Source organism: Dermochelys coriacea, chromosome 9 (genome assembly GCF_009764565.3).
Source record: "Dermochelys coriacea isolate rDerCor1 chromosome 9, rDerCor1.pri.v4, whole genome shotgun sequence".
In the NCBI taxonomy this organism is placed as follows: domain Eukaryota; kingdom Metazoa; phylum Chordata; order Testudines; family Dermochelyidae; genus Dermochelys; species Dermochelys coriacea.
Genome location: NC_050076.1, coordinates 27,600,555 through 27,615,904, shown reverse-complemented (window position 1 = coordinate 27,615,904; position 15,350 = coordinate 27,600,555). Strand labels below are relative to the sequence as shown.

Here is a 15,350-nt window from a genome sequence, read left to right as displayed (position 1 = left end):
TAGCTGCAGTGGCATATCTGTGCCACTGTAACACCTGTAGTGTAGACATGGTCTCAGATTCAGTGCCTTTCTGCTTCTCACCAGAGGTCAGAAACTCCTCTTCCTGGTCTTTGGGAAAGGACCACAGTGAAAATCCCAAGAATAATTTACGACCTAAAATCTATTAAATGAAAACAAGTTTGTGAGAAAATGGAGTTTAAAATTAAATTGGAGCTAAACAGTAGTAAACTACACCCAGCCTCTGGTAGGCAGACAAAAACCTTATTTGCAGGAGAAATTAAATGCTCACATTAGAAAATTCCTGCCTCTGAGGATATGTCTTCATTGCGGAGTTAACCTAGGTGGTTGCACCCTGGGTTAGCCTACCCCTGGTGTGAGGAGCCACACCCACATTACTGTGTCCTCATTGGTGCTGTACTCACCCATGTGTGTGTCTCTAGGAGTTCTGGGGGCATAGCCCATGGTTGTTTGTGCGGCTGCATTAAGCTAAGCCACTCTGTGATTCTTTCCAGTGAATTATGGAACAACTTGTCTATCCTTCTGGGCATGTGGAGGAATTATGGGAAGGCACTGGAGGACTATCAGCACTCCAGTATTTTAGCCACATCCTCACTGCAAAGTGGCTGGGTTAGCAGCCTGAATAATAACCTCACCCAGCCTTTAGCCCCACATAAGCTAGCTAGCCTGGGAAAACACTAAACTTGGCTCAGGTTTTTGTGTATATACAGGATGGAGGTTGGGGCAACACCCGAATAAGAGCCTGGATTAACTTTGCATTGAAGACATACCCTGAGGGATTTGCTGTGTTTGATCCCAATGTCTGATCTCCATTTCCTTGGTGATCACAGCCATCTCTGAGGTGAAAATTACATTTCTGACCCAATAATACTACTTCCTCAACTTGTGTTAGATCCTATCCATACATTGTAGTTTCACCAAAGTTACACCAATTTAGTTAGATCAGTGCAACCCCTGTGTAGACTTTAATTGATTTGAGTGTTTTATGTCATCATATTCAGATTACACTAAATTGACATAAGGAACTCTTAAATTGATTTCTGAATTTAGTAAAATTTACTTGTGTAAATAAGGCCTTAAATATTCAGTCACATGTTAATATCACATGTTAATATCCCAAGCCTAGACTGTCTGTCTTTTGTGTTTTAGTCATAAAAACATGACATTCTCATATCCTTTCTATTTTTTGATTATTTCAGACAAGAAATCATAGATGATACCCAGTTCACTGTGTTAATAATTACAAAGTTATTGTCAAATATGTAGTCTTTCTAAGGTGTTGAGGTTTTATATTTTAAAAAGAATTTAGGTAGGATCCTGATATTTCTTGGCACTTAATTAACCCCTCACCCCCATGCACACTCCAGTTCATTCAGTATGTCGTGAAATGTGAAGGAGGAATAGCAGTCTTCTGAAGCAGCATCAGCATATGTTTACAAGGCATGTTGTACTACATGAAATCCTTGCCAAAAAAGGTGAATGCTCTCTGATGCATCTGCTGCTCAGGTTTTGAATAAAAGTATCACAAAGCTGGTATGGGAACTTGTCAGTTTATATTAATTGCAGGAAAACTTTTGTCAAATGGGCTGTGTGCTACCTGGGTTTGTCAGACTCTCTGTAAAAACACCACAGCTTTCTGAAACAGTGTACAGAAGAGTAATCCAAGTAGGGTGAATTTGCTTGTGTGCATGGGCAACATGTGAACCGCTGGCTGGGGGAGGCTAGCTCATAGCCCTGCTCCTTCTGCCAGAGGTCCCGCCCCTTCCACCTCGCTACCCCCGGAGCCCAGAGCCCCCCAGTGCTGCTGCTGGCCCCCACCCCAGGCTAGTACCCCCAGCCCTGGAGTTTCCCAAGCCGCCTCCCGGAGTGCTGGGAGCGCAGGTGGTACGGCCCTAGTAGCGGCCAACCCACAGGGAGACTGGAGCCAGGCCAAGCTGGAAGCAGGAGGGTATCTGGGCGCGGAGCATGTTTGAGGCCACTCCTGACTGTTTGCTGAGGCACAGCCTCCCCCAGCCTATGATACCCGCCACCCATTCTTGTGTGCTCCAGTGCCTTCTAGGGAAATATAGATTTTCTGGGATTTAACATATATTTCTACTAGCTCTGTGAGTAGTAGTTGGTAGCCATTTTGTTTTAATCTGCATAAATATTTCAACAACCCAGGAGAAGTGAATAATAATTTTGTGTCTCTTTCTGTTTTTAACCCTTAGTAGCGCCTGTTCAAAGGTAAAGCAAACCATATACTGCAACGTACAGCCCTCAAACTCAAACTTGCTATGGGATCCAGAGTTCATGTTGGATTTTATCGAGAACCCCTCTGCTCACAGCATCAACTACTCAATGCTAGGCAAGATCCTGAATGACAATGCAGCCAATCGCTACAGCTTTGTCTGTAATGCACTAATGAATGTATGTATGGGGCACCAAGATGCAGGAAGGTAAGAGAAATTGATTCAGAAATAGAACCATGGAAGTAGTTGAAATAGGTGTTAGTGGTGGAGTGAAATGAAGTATGTGAGATATTATTAGAGCTAGCTGGGGCTGTTTATGTACATGTTTTCCTTCCTTCCTTCCTTTCTCTTTTTTGGCTCCCTTTTTATCCTTTTGGTATTATCTTCATTTACAAATTTCCTCTGTCTCACCGCTTCGATGTTGCACTGTTCTTTTGAGTGGGTTTCCATTCACTAGACTGCATCAGACTAGTTTGCATAACATTACAAGGATTAATAACAAATGGCATATTGCAGGTGTAGGCTTACATGATTCTGGCACTGGATTGCTATCTCAGCACAATCATCATCACACCCTGATAGTATCCTCATTGTCAAGGAATGTTGAGTTCCCGATCAATTCCTTCCCCAGATGAACTATATTATTAATTAATTGAATTATGGAACTCCTAGCCACAGGATGCTGTTGAGGCCAAGTACTTAGTAAGTTTAAAAGAGGCATTGGACATTTAAATGGATAACAAGAACATCCAGATTTGTTATAGCTAATTCATTAAAGAAGAATTTTGGAAGGGAAATAAAATCTCATGCTTCAGAGTTTAAACCATTCTCTAACTATTAGGATTAGGATGACACCTGCATGTGGGTCACATTATCCCACATCTGCCTGCTCTGGAGCTTCTTGTACCTTCTCTGAAGCATCTAGTGCTGGCTGATGACGAGACAGGATACTAGCCTGGGTGGACCCTGGGTCTGAACCAGTCTGTCATTTCCTATGTTCCATGGTATCTGGTCTCTAAATGGAAAGTACCTGTGGCAACAGAGAAGAAAATAGATTGACGTTCCTATCAGCTCAGTCTTTCAAGATAATGACTAGTTCTTGAAGATAAGGCTTTAAGGGACTATCAAAGTGGTTCCCAGGCTTTTCTGGTGATGCATCCTTGGAATAGGCTGGTTAATGATAGGGACCTTTTCCTTTTTTCTCCTGGCACTTTGCCACTATCTTTTTCTTTGTCTGGTTTCTCTCTTGTCTGTTTCTGCCTCTGTTTTTACCTCATCTCTCTCTCTCTCTCTCTCTCTCTCTCTCTCTCTCTCTCTCTCTCTGGCTATGTCTTTGCTACGACCTAGGGGTGTGATTCCCCTGCTTGTGCACACATATTCATGTTAGCTCTCATTCCAACAGTGTGCATATAAATAACAGCGTACCTGTAGCAACACGGGTAGCAGCATCAGAGGCATGGCTCAGCCATGCTGAGTACAAACCTTTCTGAAACTGGTGGGCACGTATTCTGCACTGCCATGCTACTGTGGCCACACTACTATTTATACTTAGACTAGCTCAATGAGAGCTAGCCCAAATATGTGTACACAAGCAGGAGAATCTCACCTCAGCTCGTAATGTAGACATGGCTTCTTTCTCTTTTTAATTGTTCAGCCACTGTAGGGTTCAATGTGAGAGCAAAAAAGAAAGGCAGGTGGCTTTCAAAGAACTTTCTCTGTATTACCCATAGCCACAGATTGTGTATTTGCGTTGGAAGAGCAGATCCAATACCATGCACCTTTTCAACCTCCTGCACACAAACGTCTTCCTCTGTGTGCCCTGCCCTTTATGCCCCACCTGAGAGTCTGGGATCCTCCAGGTGAGAAAACATTGAAGGACTGTTATTGAAAGATCACTGTTGCAGTGATCACTTCAGCATCCACAAAGGACACACTAAACTCAAATTACATTATTAAAAGAAGAAGAGTTCCCAAAAGTGTTAGATTTTGTGGGACAAAACTCTGGTTTTTCCCATCTCATTAAAATTATCCTTTGACACTCCAAATTTGGTCCTAGGATTTTCACTCCAAATCAAGCATACCTCTTCTAGGATAGAACTGAAAGATCTTCTATATGATGATTCCCTTCGCTATTGTCCTTTATGACAAACAATAATTGTCTCCTTTATCCTCGTATTTTGGTATGGTGTTGAAGAGCTCTTCAGTGTCTGGACCTCATTTAGAGATCAGCTTTCTCATAAAGATTAGTTTTTTCTTCTCACCATTACTTCTTTTTCTTAGGATCTCTAACAATGGGCAAATGTTAAAAACTATTCCTTCCATCCAAAAATAGCACTGGATTTCCTTGTTGGACTTGTTTTTCTTAATTATCTGTTCCGCAAACCCCATAATGCAGGTAGAGAAGAGCCTGAATTTTACATCTGGATTTCAACTCCAGTTCCCTCAAAATCCAAATGGTTGAGATATGGAGTTCTGGTTTGACTCCTATTAAGAACACTTTTAATCAAGAATTCAGTCAGAATTCAAGGGCAGATGATAAACTTACCATGTTCAAGGTTGTTCAGATTTAATTCTGACCTTTATCCAATTCAGATATTGAAAACTGTCATCCTCAAGTCTGAGACTCTATAACAGGGTTAACCATATCATAATGAGTGAATTTAAGTAGTATTTTGGAATCATTATAAAATACAATGTGCAATATCTATTCTTCTGACTTCTTACAGATATCTTTTCCACCCACCAGTCTTTCTCCTCATCCTTCTTCACTTTGGTAAAGCTACTGAAAAGTCTCTGATGGATTAAGGAAGAGAGAGGGAATTATCATCATAGCAGAAATCTTTTTCCCCTTTCTGAATGATACTCTCACGTGGTAGATCATTCCTTCTCTTCCTCCCTAAAGAGCATATTGATATTTTGTCATTTTACCCTCCAAAACTCAGTCTGAGGCAGTCTAGGAGTATTGAGGGAGTACTGGCAATGTGGAGTGGCGGAAAGGGAATGATTCATTAAGTCAATGAGAAGGAACACCTCAAGGTTACCAAGGGAGTTTCACTCTGGAAGGGAAAAAGGAACTTGGCCCAGAGTGAGTAACCCACATTTCTTCTCTCTTAACCCATCAACATGGCTCTTGACATTGCACTGAATCACAATTAATTTAATCTATATGTAATCCACAAAGTGACAATGACGCATTTGATTTTGTGTCCCCTTCTTGCTCCTAAATCAGGAGAATTATTCTAGCTACATTGCAGTGAGGCATGGTTTTCCTTACAGTTGATAGCTGGCAGAATGTCCAGGGTGGCCTAGGATCTGTGCAAGATATGGTGGTTTCTTAATTTAGCTTTTGTTACAATATGGTCCATTTTTGAGGGAATGATTTGGCACCTTGAACAAAGCTGGAGCTCTTCTCCCCATGCCACCACTGCATAAGTGTCAGCTTGTGTCACCTAGAAGGGGGAGCAGAGCACTTGTCACGATGGGGTGGAGCCAGGAAGGATTGTATCCCTAAATTCACCTTTCATAGTTGGACAGCAGGTGGGGGAAGGTGATTGAAGCATGTTGGGGGAGACAACTGATAAAGGAGGTGTGATTTACCAGGGTACAATCCAGATTAGTGAGTAGCTGTCACCCCTGCCCTCTAACCTGTGGTGCCCTTTACAATGCTTTGCTGCTGTAGTCTCCACAAGTCTCTCCCAGCAATGTCTGCATGTGTGCTGCAGCCAGCCAGCCACACCTTGGCTCTGACCAGCCTTGATTATACAGCAGGATGACCCCAAAACACCCCCAGTTTTCTATTTCCCCCCAGATATGTATGTCCTGTACTGCCCAGCCATCTCCTGGATAGTACATGTTTATGTGACGTCTGTTATATTTTTAATAGAAATAACAAATGGAGTTTCCGAAACACATTACTTTAAACACGCTGGTTTAGCTAAAACAATAAAACAAGTTTAGAGAGAGAGATTTTAAATGAGTACAAGTAATGAGGCATAAAAGTCAGAAATGGTTACAAGAAAATAAATTTAAAATGCTACTGGTGCCCAGCTTAACAAACTATATCAGGTTCAAGAAAATTTCTCACCATATGCTTTCAGCAGTCTTACTGACCAAATCTCAGGACCCCTTCTCCCAGGGGTTCTTCTCTCTACGAAGACTTCTTCTGTTGCTTCAGGTGCAGCAAATCTATGGGCAGGGAGAGAGGAGGGGTGCCTTGGGGTGTTTGTCCCTCCTTTTTCTAATGTCAGTCTCCCTCTTGAAAAGCATTTCCAGCTGAGATTCAGGAGGCTGAGTCTATGTGGAAGGGTATTCCCTGATGTGTTTTTCTCTCTGTTTAAACTTCCTTTTTCTCTCATACCTAGCTGATTAATCTGCTTAATGCTTAAATGCAAATTAAACAGAGCTCACGTTCCTTTCTTTCAGACAGACCTCAGTTTGGAATATGTGTTAATAACACCATATAGTAGAATATTATAACTTCACATAGAATGTAGCTACACATACTTTATCAGGACAATATTGACCAGCAAATAAATTTTCAAATGATACCTTAAAAGTCCTAACTTGAACCAAGATTATTACAACAGGGTGTCGGTTGTGGACATGGGTACATTCTGTCATAGGAGGATCTCTACAAAATGCAGTGCCTTGTGCAACAGCACATTAGACACATGCCAGTCACTGGGGACAATGCATGTACCAAACGTTGTAGTTAGCAAGAATAGGTCTCCGCAACTGGAGAGACCTAGATGAAATCTGAAATATAGATCTTGACATAAACTTTTATTTATCTCCAAAATATTTATTGCTAATGAGCATTTTTCTTCTGTTAACTTGTTTTCTCTTGTTTTCTAGAATTAATGATATAGCTAACCTTTGCGCAGAGTTGACAGCATGCTGCACAGTGCTAAGTTCGGAATGGTTAGGGGTTCTAAAGGCTCTTTGCTGTTCTTCAAACCATGTCTGGGGTTTTAATGATCTGCTTTGCAGTGTGGATGTAAGTTGAATGTATCTTGAAATACAAGTACCAGTTAAACATATTTATCTTACGTTGCCTCTAGAAGACCCATCACATGGTATCTAAACACTATATATTGTTGAACAGGGTTTTAGAACTGTATCTGTTTGTTTTTGCAAAGCATCTTCTGAAACTCCTGAATTATGTTTTCTGCATTTTCATTGTTTCATTCAAAATAAAATATAGACTACATATAGAGTTGTGTTTTTACTCATACATTTTTTCCTCATTGCACTACTGTAGTGCTATAGGTTATGGGAGGTACCTTATGAAAGAGACAGGCAGATATCTATATGCATATCTTCCTTCTCAATCACTGTTTCCATGAATTGAACAGTCCCACTCTTAAATAGCATGCCTCTGGGCTGGCACTTAGTCATAAGGGTGTAATACACTTCATTGATCCTAACTCAGCTGCTGTAAATTGTCACAGCTCCATTGAAGCCAGTGGGGTTATGACAGTTTCCATCAGTGGAGGACCTGGCTTGATATATTTATCCTAGTACTTTAAAAGATTGGTTTATTCTCTGACCATGCATGTTAAAGGATGGCTGTGTAAATCTAGAATTTTTCTTGCTGTGTGCTAGCAGCTGAGGAGTGAATATGTATGCCACCAATTTCTATTTAAAAATAACATCTTTTCCATCTTTTATAAATCAGTTTTTGTCTCCTATTCATTTAATTAAAATTTAATGTATGAAGAAAAAAACAGTACATTTTGTAATTAACTTAAATCAATAGAAGTTTGCCATTGAAAATATTTGGGAGGTGTATTAAAAAGTGGAGGAAGCTGCTTATTTGTGATAATTTTACTCTTCATTGGTAAGCCAAGTTCACTTTTATATCTTGGTCATTAATCACAACAATGAAGATTTGTGTATCATAATGTGAAAGCATCCCAGTGTTGTTTTTCTTTCAAGGTGAGTGACCTCTCATTCCATGATTCACTGGCCACTTTCATTGCTATACTGATAGCCCGGCAATGTTTTTCTCTGGAGGATGTAGTTCAGCATGTTGCACTTCCCTCTCTCCTTGCAGCAGGTAAGAAAATATCAATATCAATCTGGACACATTGTGATGTGATGTGTTTTTTAAAAACTTTTTTCTTTCTGTTGATTGCAAAAATTTACAACTCATTCTGAAACCACTTTCTGATGGAGAATGCTACTGCAGTATGTGACAGCCAGGATACTCTCTATACGTTTGTAACAGACTGGTCCCATAAGTAGTACTAATGTCAGGGTGAATCAAAGAATCTGTGTTTGATAAATGATATAAAGGTCATATAAAATGCATTCTACTTCTTTGACAACACCATCCTTCTCCCTATTATCCAGGTCCCCTATCTCCATATGATACGACTTCTTTGTCTCTTGCACACAACACATCCAGACAATTGCCAAAGCGTGTCAGTTCTTTCACAACATTTCAAAAATCCAACCCTTCCTTCCAGCCCCCACAACTTAAAATTCTCATTTATATCTTGGTTACCTCCAGCCTCAACTACTGATATCGCTTTCTCTGTGGCCTCCTCTTGCTCCCTTCTAGTCCATTCAGAGTTGAGTGGGTATATTCTTCTGTCTTGCCCACTGATCAGACCATAACACAAAATGCTTGGAATCCCTCCACTAGCTCTTTCTCACCTTCTGTTTCACATCTGTGCTGATCCTTGCTTTAAATGCTCTGCACAATTTCACCCAGGTCTTCATCTCTGCTCTCATTTGATCACTTCTCCCCTTGCTTTTTCCTCCAACAATTAATTCTGCTTAATTAACCTCTCTTCTTCCAAAAACCTACAAATGCTGACTCCCATCAAATAAAATGCTCTAGTTGCATTTGAAATAGGTTCTGTCTTACAGAATTATTTCTGTGGATCTTCCAGTGAATTCCGTATATGATTTCTAAGATCCTTGAGAGAGGTTCCTTATGTCAATGTCCCATTTTCCATAGCCTGTGGGGACCCAGATGCTGAACCTGGAGCGAGAATGACATGTCGTCTTCTGCTTCATCTCTTTAGAACACACCAGCTCTACCTGTTACCCCAAGCAACGGGTAAGTTGACAAGCTTTATGTTCTTTTTCATTTTAGAAAATGAAGTGAATTCTGAAACTTTTGCATAGGCCTCCTGCATCATGCCTTCATTACTTTTTTCCACACTTGGGTTTGAAAATTGTAGGCAATATTAGATAAAAGGGGCAGAGGCCAAACAGTGATTGATTTGGAAGTAATCAAACCATTTCAGTGAATAAAATTCTGCCATGGAATATAATGTTCTGTGAGAAGCTGAACGATTGTTTTTGCATTTTTTATTTTCATTTTTTAAACTGTCTGTGCAGTCAAAATATTCTTGCATACTGAAGTATAGTTAAGCAGCTCAGCAGCACATACTTCTGATTTATCTGGAAAAATAGGGCTTTTAAACCAAATGGTTATGCAGATGAAGCAATTTCACAGCTGAACTCAATGGATTATGGATACTTGAGCATTAAAATGTTATCCTGTCAACGTAGAACTCCAGCCTTTGTCATAGTAAGTTTAACAAAAGTTCAGTTTAAATATAACAGCTGTTTATAGTTCTGGTGAGGACAACTAAACTGGGAGAAATCTTTTATTGCTACAATGCTCTTGCCTCTTTCAAATTCTGAAGATATGTATCTTCAAAAACAATTATTTTGTTTTTGATTGTATCATGTACAATGTTATGAGATCCTAATGCAGACTTTCTTAAAACATATGCATAAGTGGATATAGCAAAACTTATATGTTCAACCGCCATTTTCTCATTTCTTGACCTTGGGCCTGGTCCTCCTCCCTCTGAAGTGTGGAAAAATGTCCAATGACTTCAGTGGTGCAGAATCAGCCTGAACTATACAACAAGAAATTTTGTATTAAATGTACTTTGTTATATAATAACTTTGTTGTGGAAGAGGATGAGGGGGAAAAATTCATAAACCTCTACAGCTGAAACCAAAATAGACTTTACTTTCCTTGATAACTTACAAGTTTAAATTATTGAATTTTATGTTTGAGACACTTCTTTTTTAAGGCTCTTGATTAAAGGCAGGATCAGAACCGTATTTTCCTAGATTTAAATGACTGTAGCTAGTTTTGTTGTTGGCATGCTACTACTTACCCCCATTCATTTTAATTAACTATAGCTGGGTCTACAGCTTCAAGCAAAACAGCATTTTACCTCATGAATTAGTCATTGATGCATTGTAGAAAAGTTCTTGTATAAAGAAGTCAGTGCTGGTAAAGAATAACAATACTACATATATCTCTTTCTCCACTCTTAGGGAAGTCATTCCCAGGAATTCGCTCTTCTTGTGACCGCCACCTTCTGACTGCTGCTCACAACAGCATTGAAGTGGGAGCTGTGTTTGCAGTTTTAAAAGCAATTTTGATGCTTGGTAAGATTATTCAGAGAGCTGTGTCTGTGTGTGTGTGAAGATCTTCAGTTTAACACTTGGCTAAAAAAGGAATCAGTTTTATTCATTTTCTTGAGAATGCACCTGTGATTGGGAATCCTTAGTTATTAAAGTATCTGACTGAAGACAAATTTGGATTCTTCCTGTGCTTCCTTGACACCAATGAGTAGCTTCCCCCCCACAGGTCAAGAGACAGAAGTTTTCTCTGGTGAGTCAGCCCCCAACTTACGTGACTTTAAGCAGATGTGACTCTTGCACACACTTCCTGTAGAAAGTCACAGTAAATTTTAACTTGACCTAGTCTAAACATGTTTTAAGACATTTCTAAGGGGAGTGTCCTGAATCCAGCTCTTAAGCTTCACTTATTCACATGTTTGGACTTGCAAGTAAATCCTAATGCCTGAAATTGAATTTCTGAAGTCTTGAAAGAACCATTGTTAAACAATCCTTCCACAGCAGAGCACTCACTATCGCTCCACTTGTGTCAGTTCTTAAGCCTAAGGCCAGCTGTACACTAGAATCACTTTGCTGGTAGAGCTATAATGGTAGAGTGTAACATCAAAGTACTTCCAGTGTGGATGCAGCATATTCCAACAAACTGCCATCAGACCTTATTCCAGCCCTCCTGCGCAAACAAGCTATACTGGCAAAAATTCAGGTGACATTATACTTCAAGCTGTTGCTGACACAACATAGTTAAACTGACAAAAGTGTATCCTAAGTGGAGATTTATAAAGTACGGGCTGGTCTACGCTCCAAAGTTTTGCTATACCGTATACTATGCTAAAAGTATAGCTATGCTGGTTTAAAAAAAAATCACACCCTAAGCGACATAGCTATACCATTATAACTTCTCTAGTATACACCTACATTTGGGTTGGATTGAGGTGGAGTTAAAATATACTTGTGGCTAACATCCATACTTTATTGCTGTTTGCAGTGATTGGATTAGATTCTTATTTTTCTGGATTGCTGAGGTTTGAATAAATGACTAGTGCATAGGTTGCATTATGCATTGCAATGCAAACTCTGTATTTACAATGCAATTCAATGCAAACTCTCTTGCAGGAGCTTGTGCCAGTTAAAGGCTATATGGTACAGAGATCTAGAACACTCATTTCTCTAGCACCGTCCCACCTCACCCCATCCTTAATAATAATCAAAATATAATATTTTTGAAAGATGGAAATGTTGATTTTTTTAAAAAAATCCCTTCTCACATTTCAAATGAATTTCTTAAAAATTGCACTTAATTTATTGAGAAAAGCCTCAGGTATGCTATATCTAATGGGGTTATTTGCTTAATAAGTAATTAATTTGGGGAGCAGAAATCAGTTTTAGAAAATTTAATCTCTCCCAAAGTGAAAAACATAGTTGTACAGTGAACTGCAGTAGGAGTATATTCAAGGCAGTCTTTTCACAAACCTTACTGCAATGTTGTGGGTTCATTTCAGAAAACTAGAATTTTTTTAGCATCCTTCTGTACAATAAATAACTGGTAACATCTGCGTGACTAGGTCTCCCTTGTTTAGGCTGACCAGACAGCAAGTATGAAAAATCGAGACAGAGGGGTAGGGGGTAAATAGGCGCCTATATAAGACAAAGCCCCAAATATTGGGGCTGTCCCTATAAAATCGGGACATCTGGTCACCCTACCCTTGTTGGTATGTGATTTTCAATTGCAGATACCAAGCTTGATAACCATAACACCATGTAGATGGTTATGGTGTGCAAGGAAGGCAGATTCAGGCTCACATGTCGTTATTATCCATTCACATACATTTTGTCCTATTTTGTGTCATTCGGTCTGTTTTTTAGGCCTGTTTTGTTTGTTTGTTTGCTGTGTTATGATTATTGTTGAAGCACTGTAGACTGGACTATAGTGGCATTATCAGAGTTGGGCCCAAGCCCCGCAGGTCAGATGTGATGTTCCATTTCTGACTAATCTCTATTAATTATAATGTGCCAGATCCTCAGATCATTAGTCAGGCAAACTCCTATTGACTTCCATGGCCGGGGGTTGGCTTAGAAGAACTGAGTAAATACTGTATAAATATCTCATGCTTAGGGCCCTGTATGTTTTAACTTATTAATTCCCTTAATGGTTGGTTTAGTTTTGGGTTATGTTAGTTTTGGGGGATTTTTTTTAACAATATTTCAGTTTTCCATTCTTTCCGTATTCTTTTCTTATTTTCTTGCTTTCAGTCCATTTGGAAATATGTTTGCCATGGCATTTATCTTTTCTAATCAAAATTAATAAAGAATTACGTTTTTAAAATGTTGTTATGGTTTGTTAAATAAGTAAGAATTTTAGAAATGTGTGTAGGGAGATTTTCAGCTACATATCAACACTACCTGTGCCTTCCATGCTCAAAAGAGAGGGGCTGGATGTAGAAACTCTGTTTATAACGACTTCTTATAAGAAGTCATAACTGTAGTACTTGATTAGTGGCAAGTCTCCCTTCTTACCATAAATGTTAGTTCCAAATCTTGCAACTGACTGCCCGGGTAGGGCTCCACGCAAGTGTGGAAATATGTTGGCTTCAGTAGCCCTGCACATGGGTGCAAGGATCCCGCTGTGCAGAGTTAATTGAAGAATCAGCGCCTCATCAAGCTCAATCAGTCAAATACACTGATATATCAGCAGGTTGTGATCTAGTCTATACACAAGAAAGCAGTGTTCAGTTACAAGCCAGTCTATCATAACGTGTCCTCTAATTTTGATGAATAAAAAGTACAGGTGGTTTTAATCCTGTTAAGGAGAGATTCAGGATACTGCTTATTGGAGAATAACATTGACGTGATACAAACTGTGAGGATTTCATATGATGAAATAGATCTTGAGATAAGGACATTTTTCCACTGGTGCAGCTTCCCACTGGTAATGGTGGGAGAACAAGAGTACACGGGTCACCAGCAGTTGCTGACATTTTAAGCACCGTGTTGTGCAGACTTGCTCTGAGCAAGTGTAGACACGATTGTGGTAAAAATACCAGTGCTGCTTATAACTCTGTTTACATTAGCAGTTTCTTCATTACTATCACTGGTATTGCTGTGGCAGTGGCAGCAATGGTGTAAGATTTTAACAAAAAATCCCATGTAGAGACAGACAAAAAGCAAAATATAGTCTCTCTGTTTTAAAGGAGTTGAGCTGGAATAGCGGAGAGACTTTTAACCATGAAGGACAATAGAAAGATGGGCAGATGCTTGGATGACAATTTAAATGGCGATTGACTTGATGGGGATGCTTTATGGAATATTGGTTCATGTGGCTGTATCAAGGTGTTTTAACTGGCTGAATCGTCTGGACTTCCTGTGCTATATTAATTATTGACATTGTCATTAGATCAAATCATGGTGTTTGATAAGTGCTGGAGAGAGCATATGGCAAACCAGTCAAGGTCCACAAGAGTTTTCTGCTAAATTCTAGAATGGGTATGTTGTCCCACTAACTTACATATCACCTGGAAACATAATTATTTTCCTACATAATGCATGATCTCAGATGGTCCCACAACAGTTGTGAAATTATATTTAGCATTCGGGACTTATTTCTCATTGTTAAAAATAGTAGTTGCATCTTGCTTTGTGAGAGGGCTCTTTGATGTAAGATTTCAAATTCTTCAAAGGTTGTTAGTTACCATTTCAACACAGGGCATTATTCAAATATTTACTTCTGCTTCTTGCCCAAACAATCTTACTTTGCTTAGTCTGTCCCCTTTACCACTGCCAAAATTAAATATTGAGATTAAGTTTGTGCAATTGTGCTGATGATTTGCAGAAAGGATGGGTTATTCAGTGTTTGCCCTTTCTGACAGGGCTCCCTCAGCATGCATTGCCCTTTTCCATTCCCAGGAAAATAAATCTCTCTTGTCAAGAAGTTCATAGTAAGGTGGGCTAAGGTGACCACCATTCAAAACTTGTCTCTTGATCTATCGAGAGTTAATAAATCAGAGTAAGAGAGAAGACTTGGAAAAAAGGGACACCTAAAAGGGTAAGTAACCCAACTTTTCCTTATTTTACAGCCAAATCAAATCTGTGTGCACATGAGTACTTGTTACTGGGGGTAGGAAGGATGTAGTCTCTTTCTTGGTTTGGTTTGTGTAACTTTTTCTAGTTCAGAAAAAGTAAATTTCATTTCAATGAAAAATATTTGAAGCAAAATAAGGAAGTAATGTTTTCAAAAACTGTACTCTTCTAATATCCAGTTTTTATTTGTGTTGCCTGCTGTCTAATTTGGCTCTGCACAAACTTCATTTCTGCATTGTTTCTCGGCTAGGACATACCTTCGAATGCTACTTTAACTGACTATGCAAAGTCAAAATCTCAAGACTTCCAATAAGATTTTCACTTTTGTACTCCTGTGCTTCTGCTGTGTAGGTGATGCTGAAATTGGCAGCAGCGATGTTAACTCTTTGAAGAATGAGGACTTCACTATGAGAGGTTTATTAGATGACCTTAATGATGATGAAATTTGGGGTGCCTCTCACACACTGAAATGTGGAAAAGCTATTTCCATAGAAACTGCTAGTCTAAGTGAATATGCTAGATATGTGCTAAGAACTATTTGCCAGCAGGTAATTTGTAAAGCTGTGTTTCTAGCTTTTCTTTATAGACACCATTCTTTTTGTCAAAAATCTGTCATGTAAGAGGCTT

The 15,350-nt window shown here is 39.4% G+C and overlaps 1 protein-coding gene across 2 annotated transcripts in view; it reads left to right on the top strand.

Annotated features, from left to right (window-relative positions):
* Positions 1 to 15,350, top strand: part of MED12L (mediator complex subunit 12L) — a 335,742-nt gene that overhangs the window by 251,701 nt on the left and 68,691 nt on the right. For both annotated transcript variants that reach the window (XM_043492366.1, XM_038415603.2), the window contains 6 exons: positions 2,229 to 2,456; positions 7,104 to 7,245; positions 8,187 to 8,307; positions 9,217 to 9,318; positions 10,563 to 10,676; positions 15,075 to 15,271. In XM_043492366.1, the coding sequence (XP_043348301.1) occupies positions 2,229 to 2,456; positions 7,104 to 7,245; positions 8,187 to 8,307; positions 9,217 to 9,318; positions 10,563 to 10,676; positions 15,075 to 15,271 (904 nt within the window). The remainder of the gene's footprint in view (positions 1 to 2,228; positions 2,457 to 7,103; positions 7,246 to 8,186; positions 8,308 to 9,216; positions 9,319 to 10,562; positions 10,677 to 15,074; positions 15,272 to 15,350) is intronic.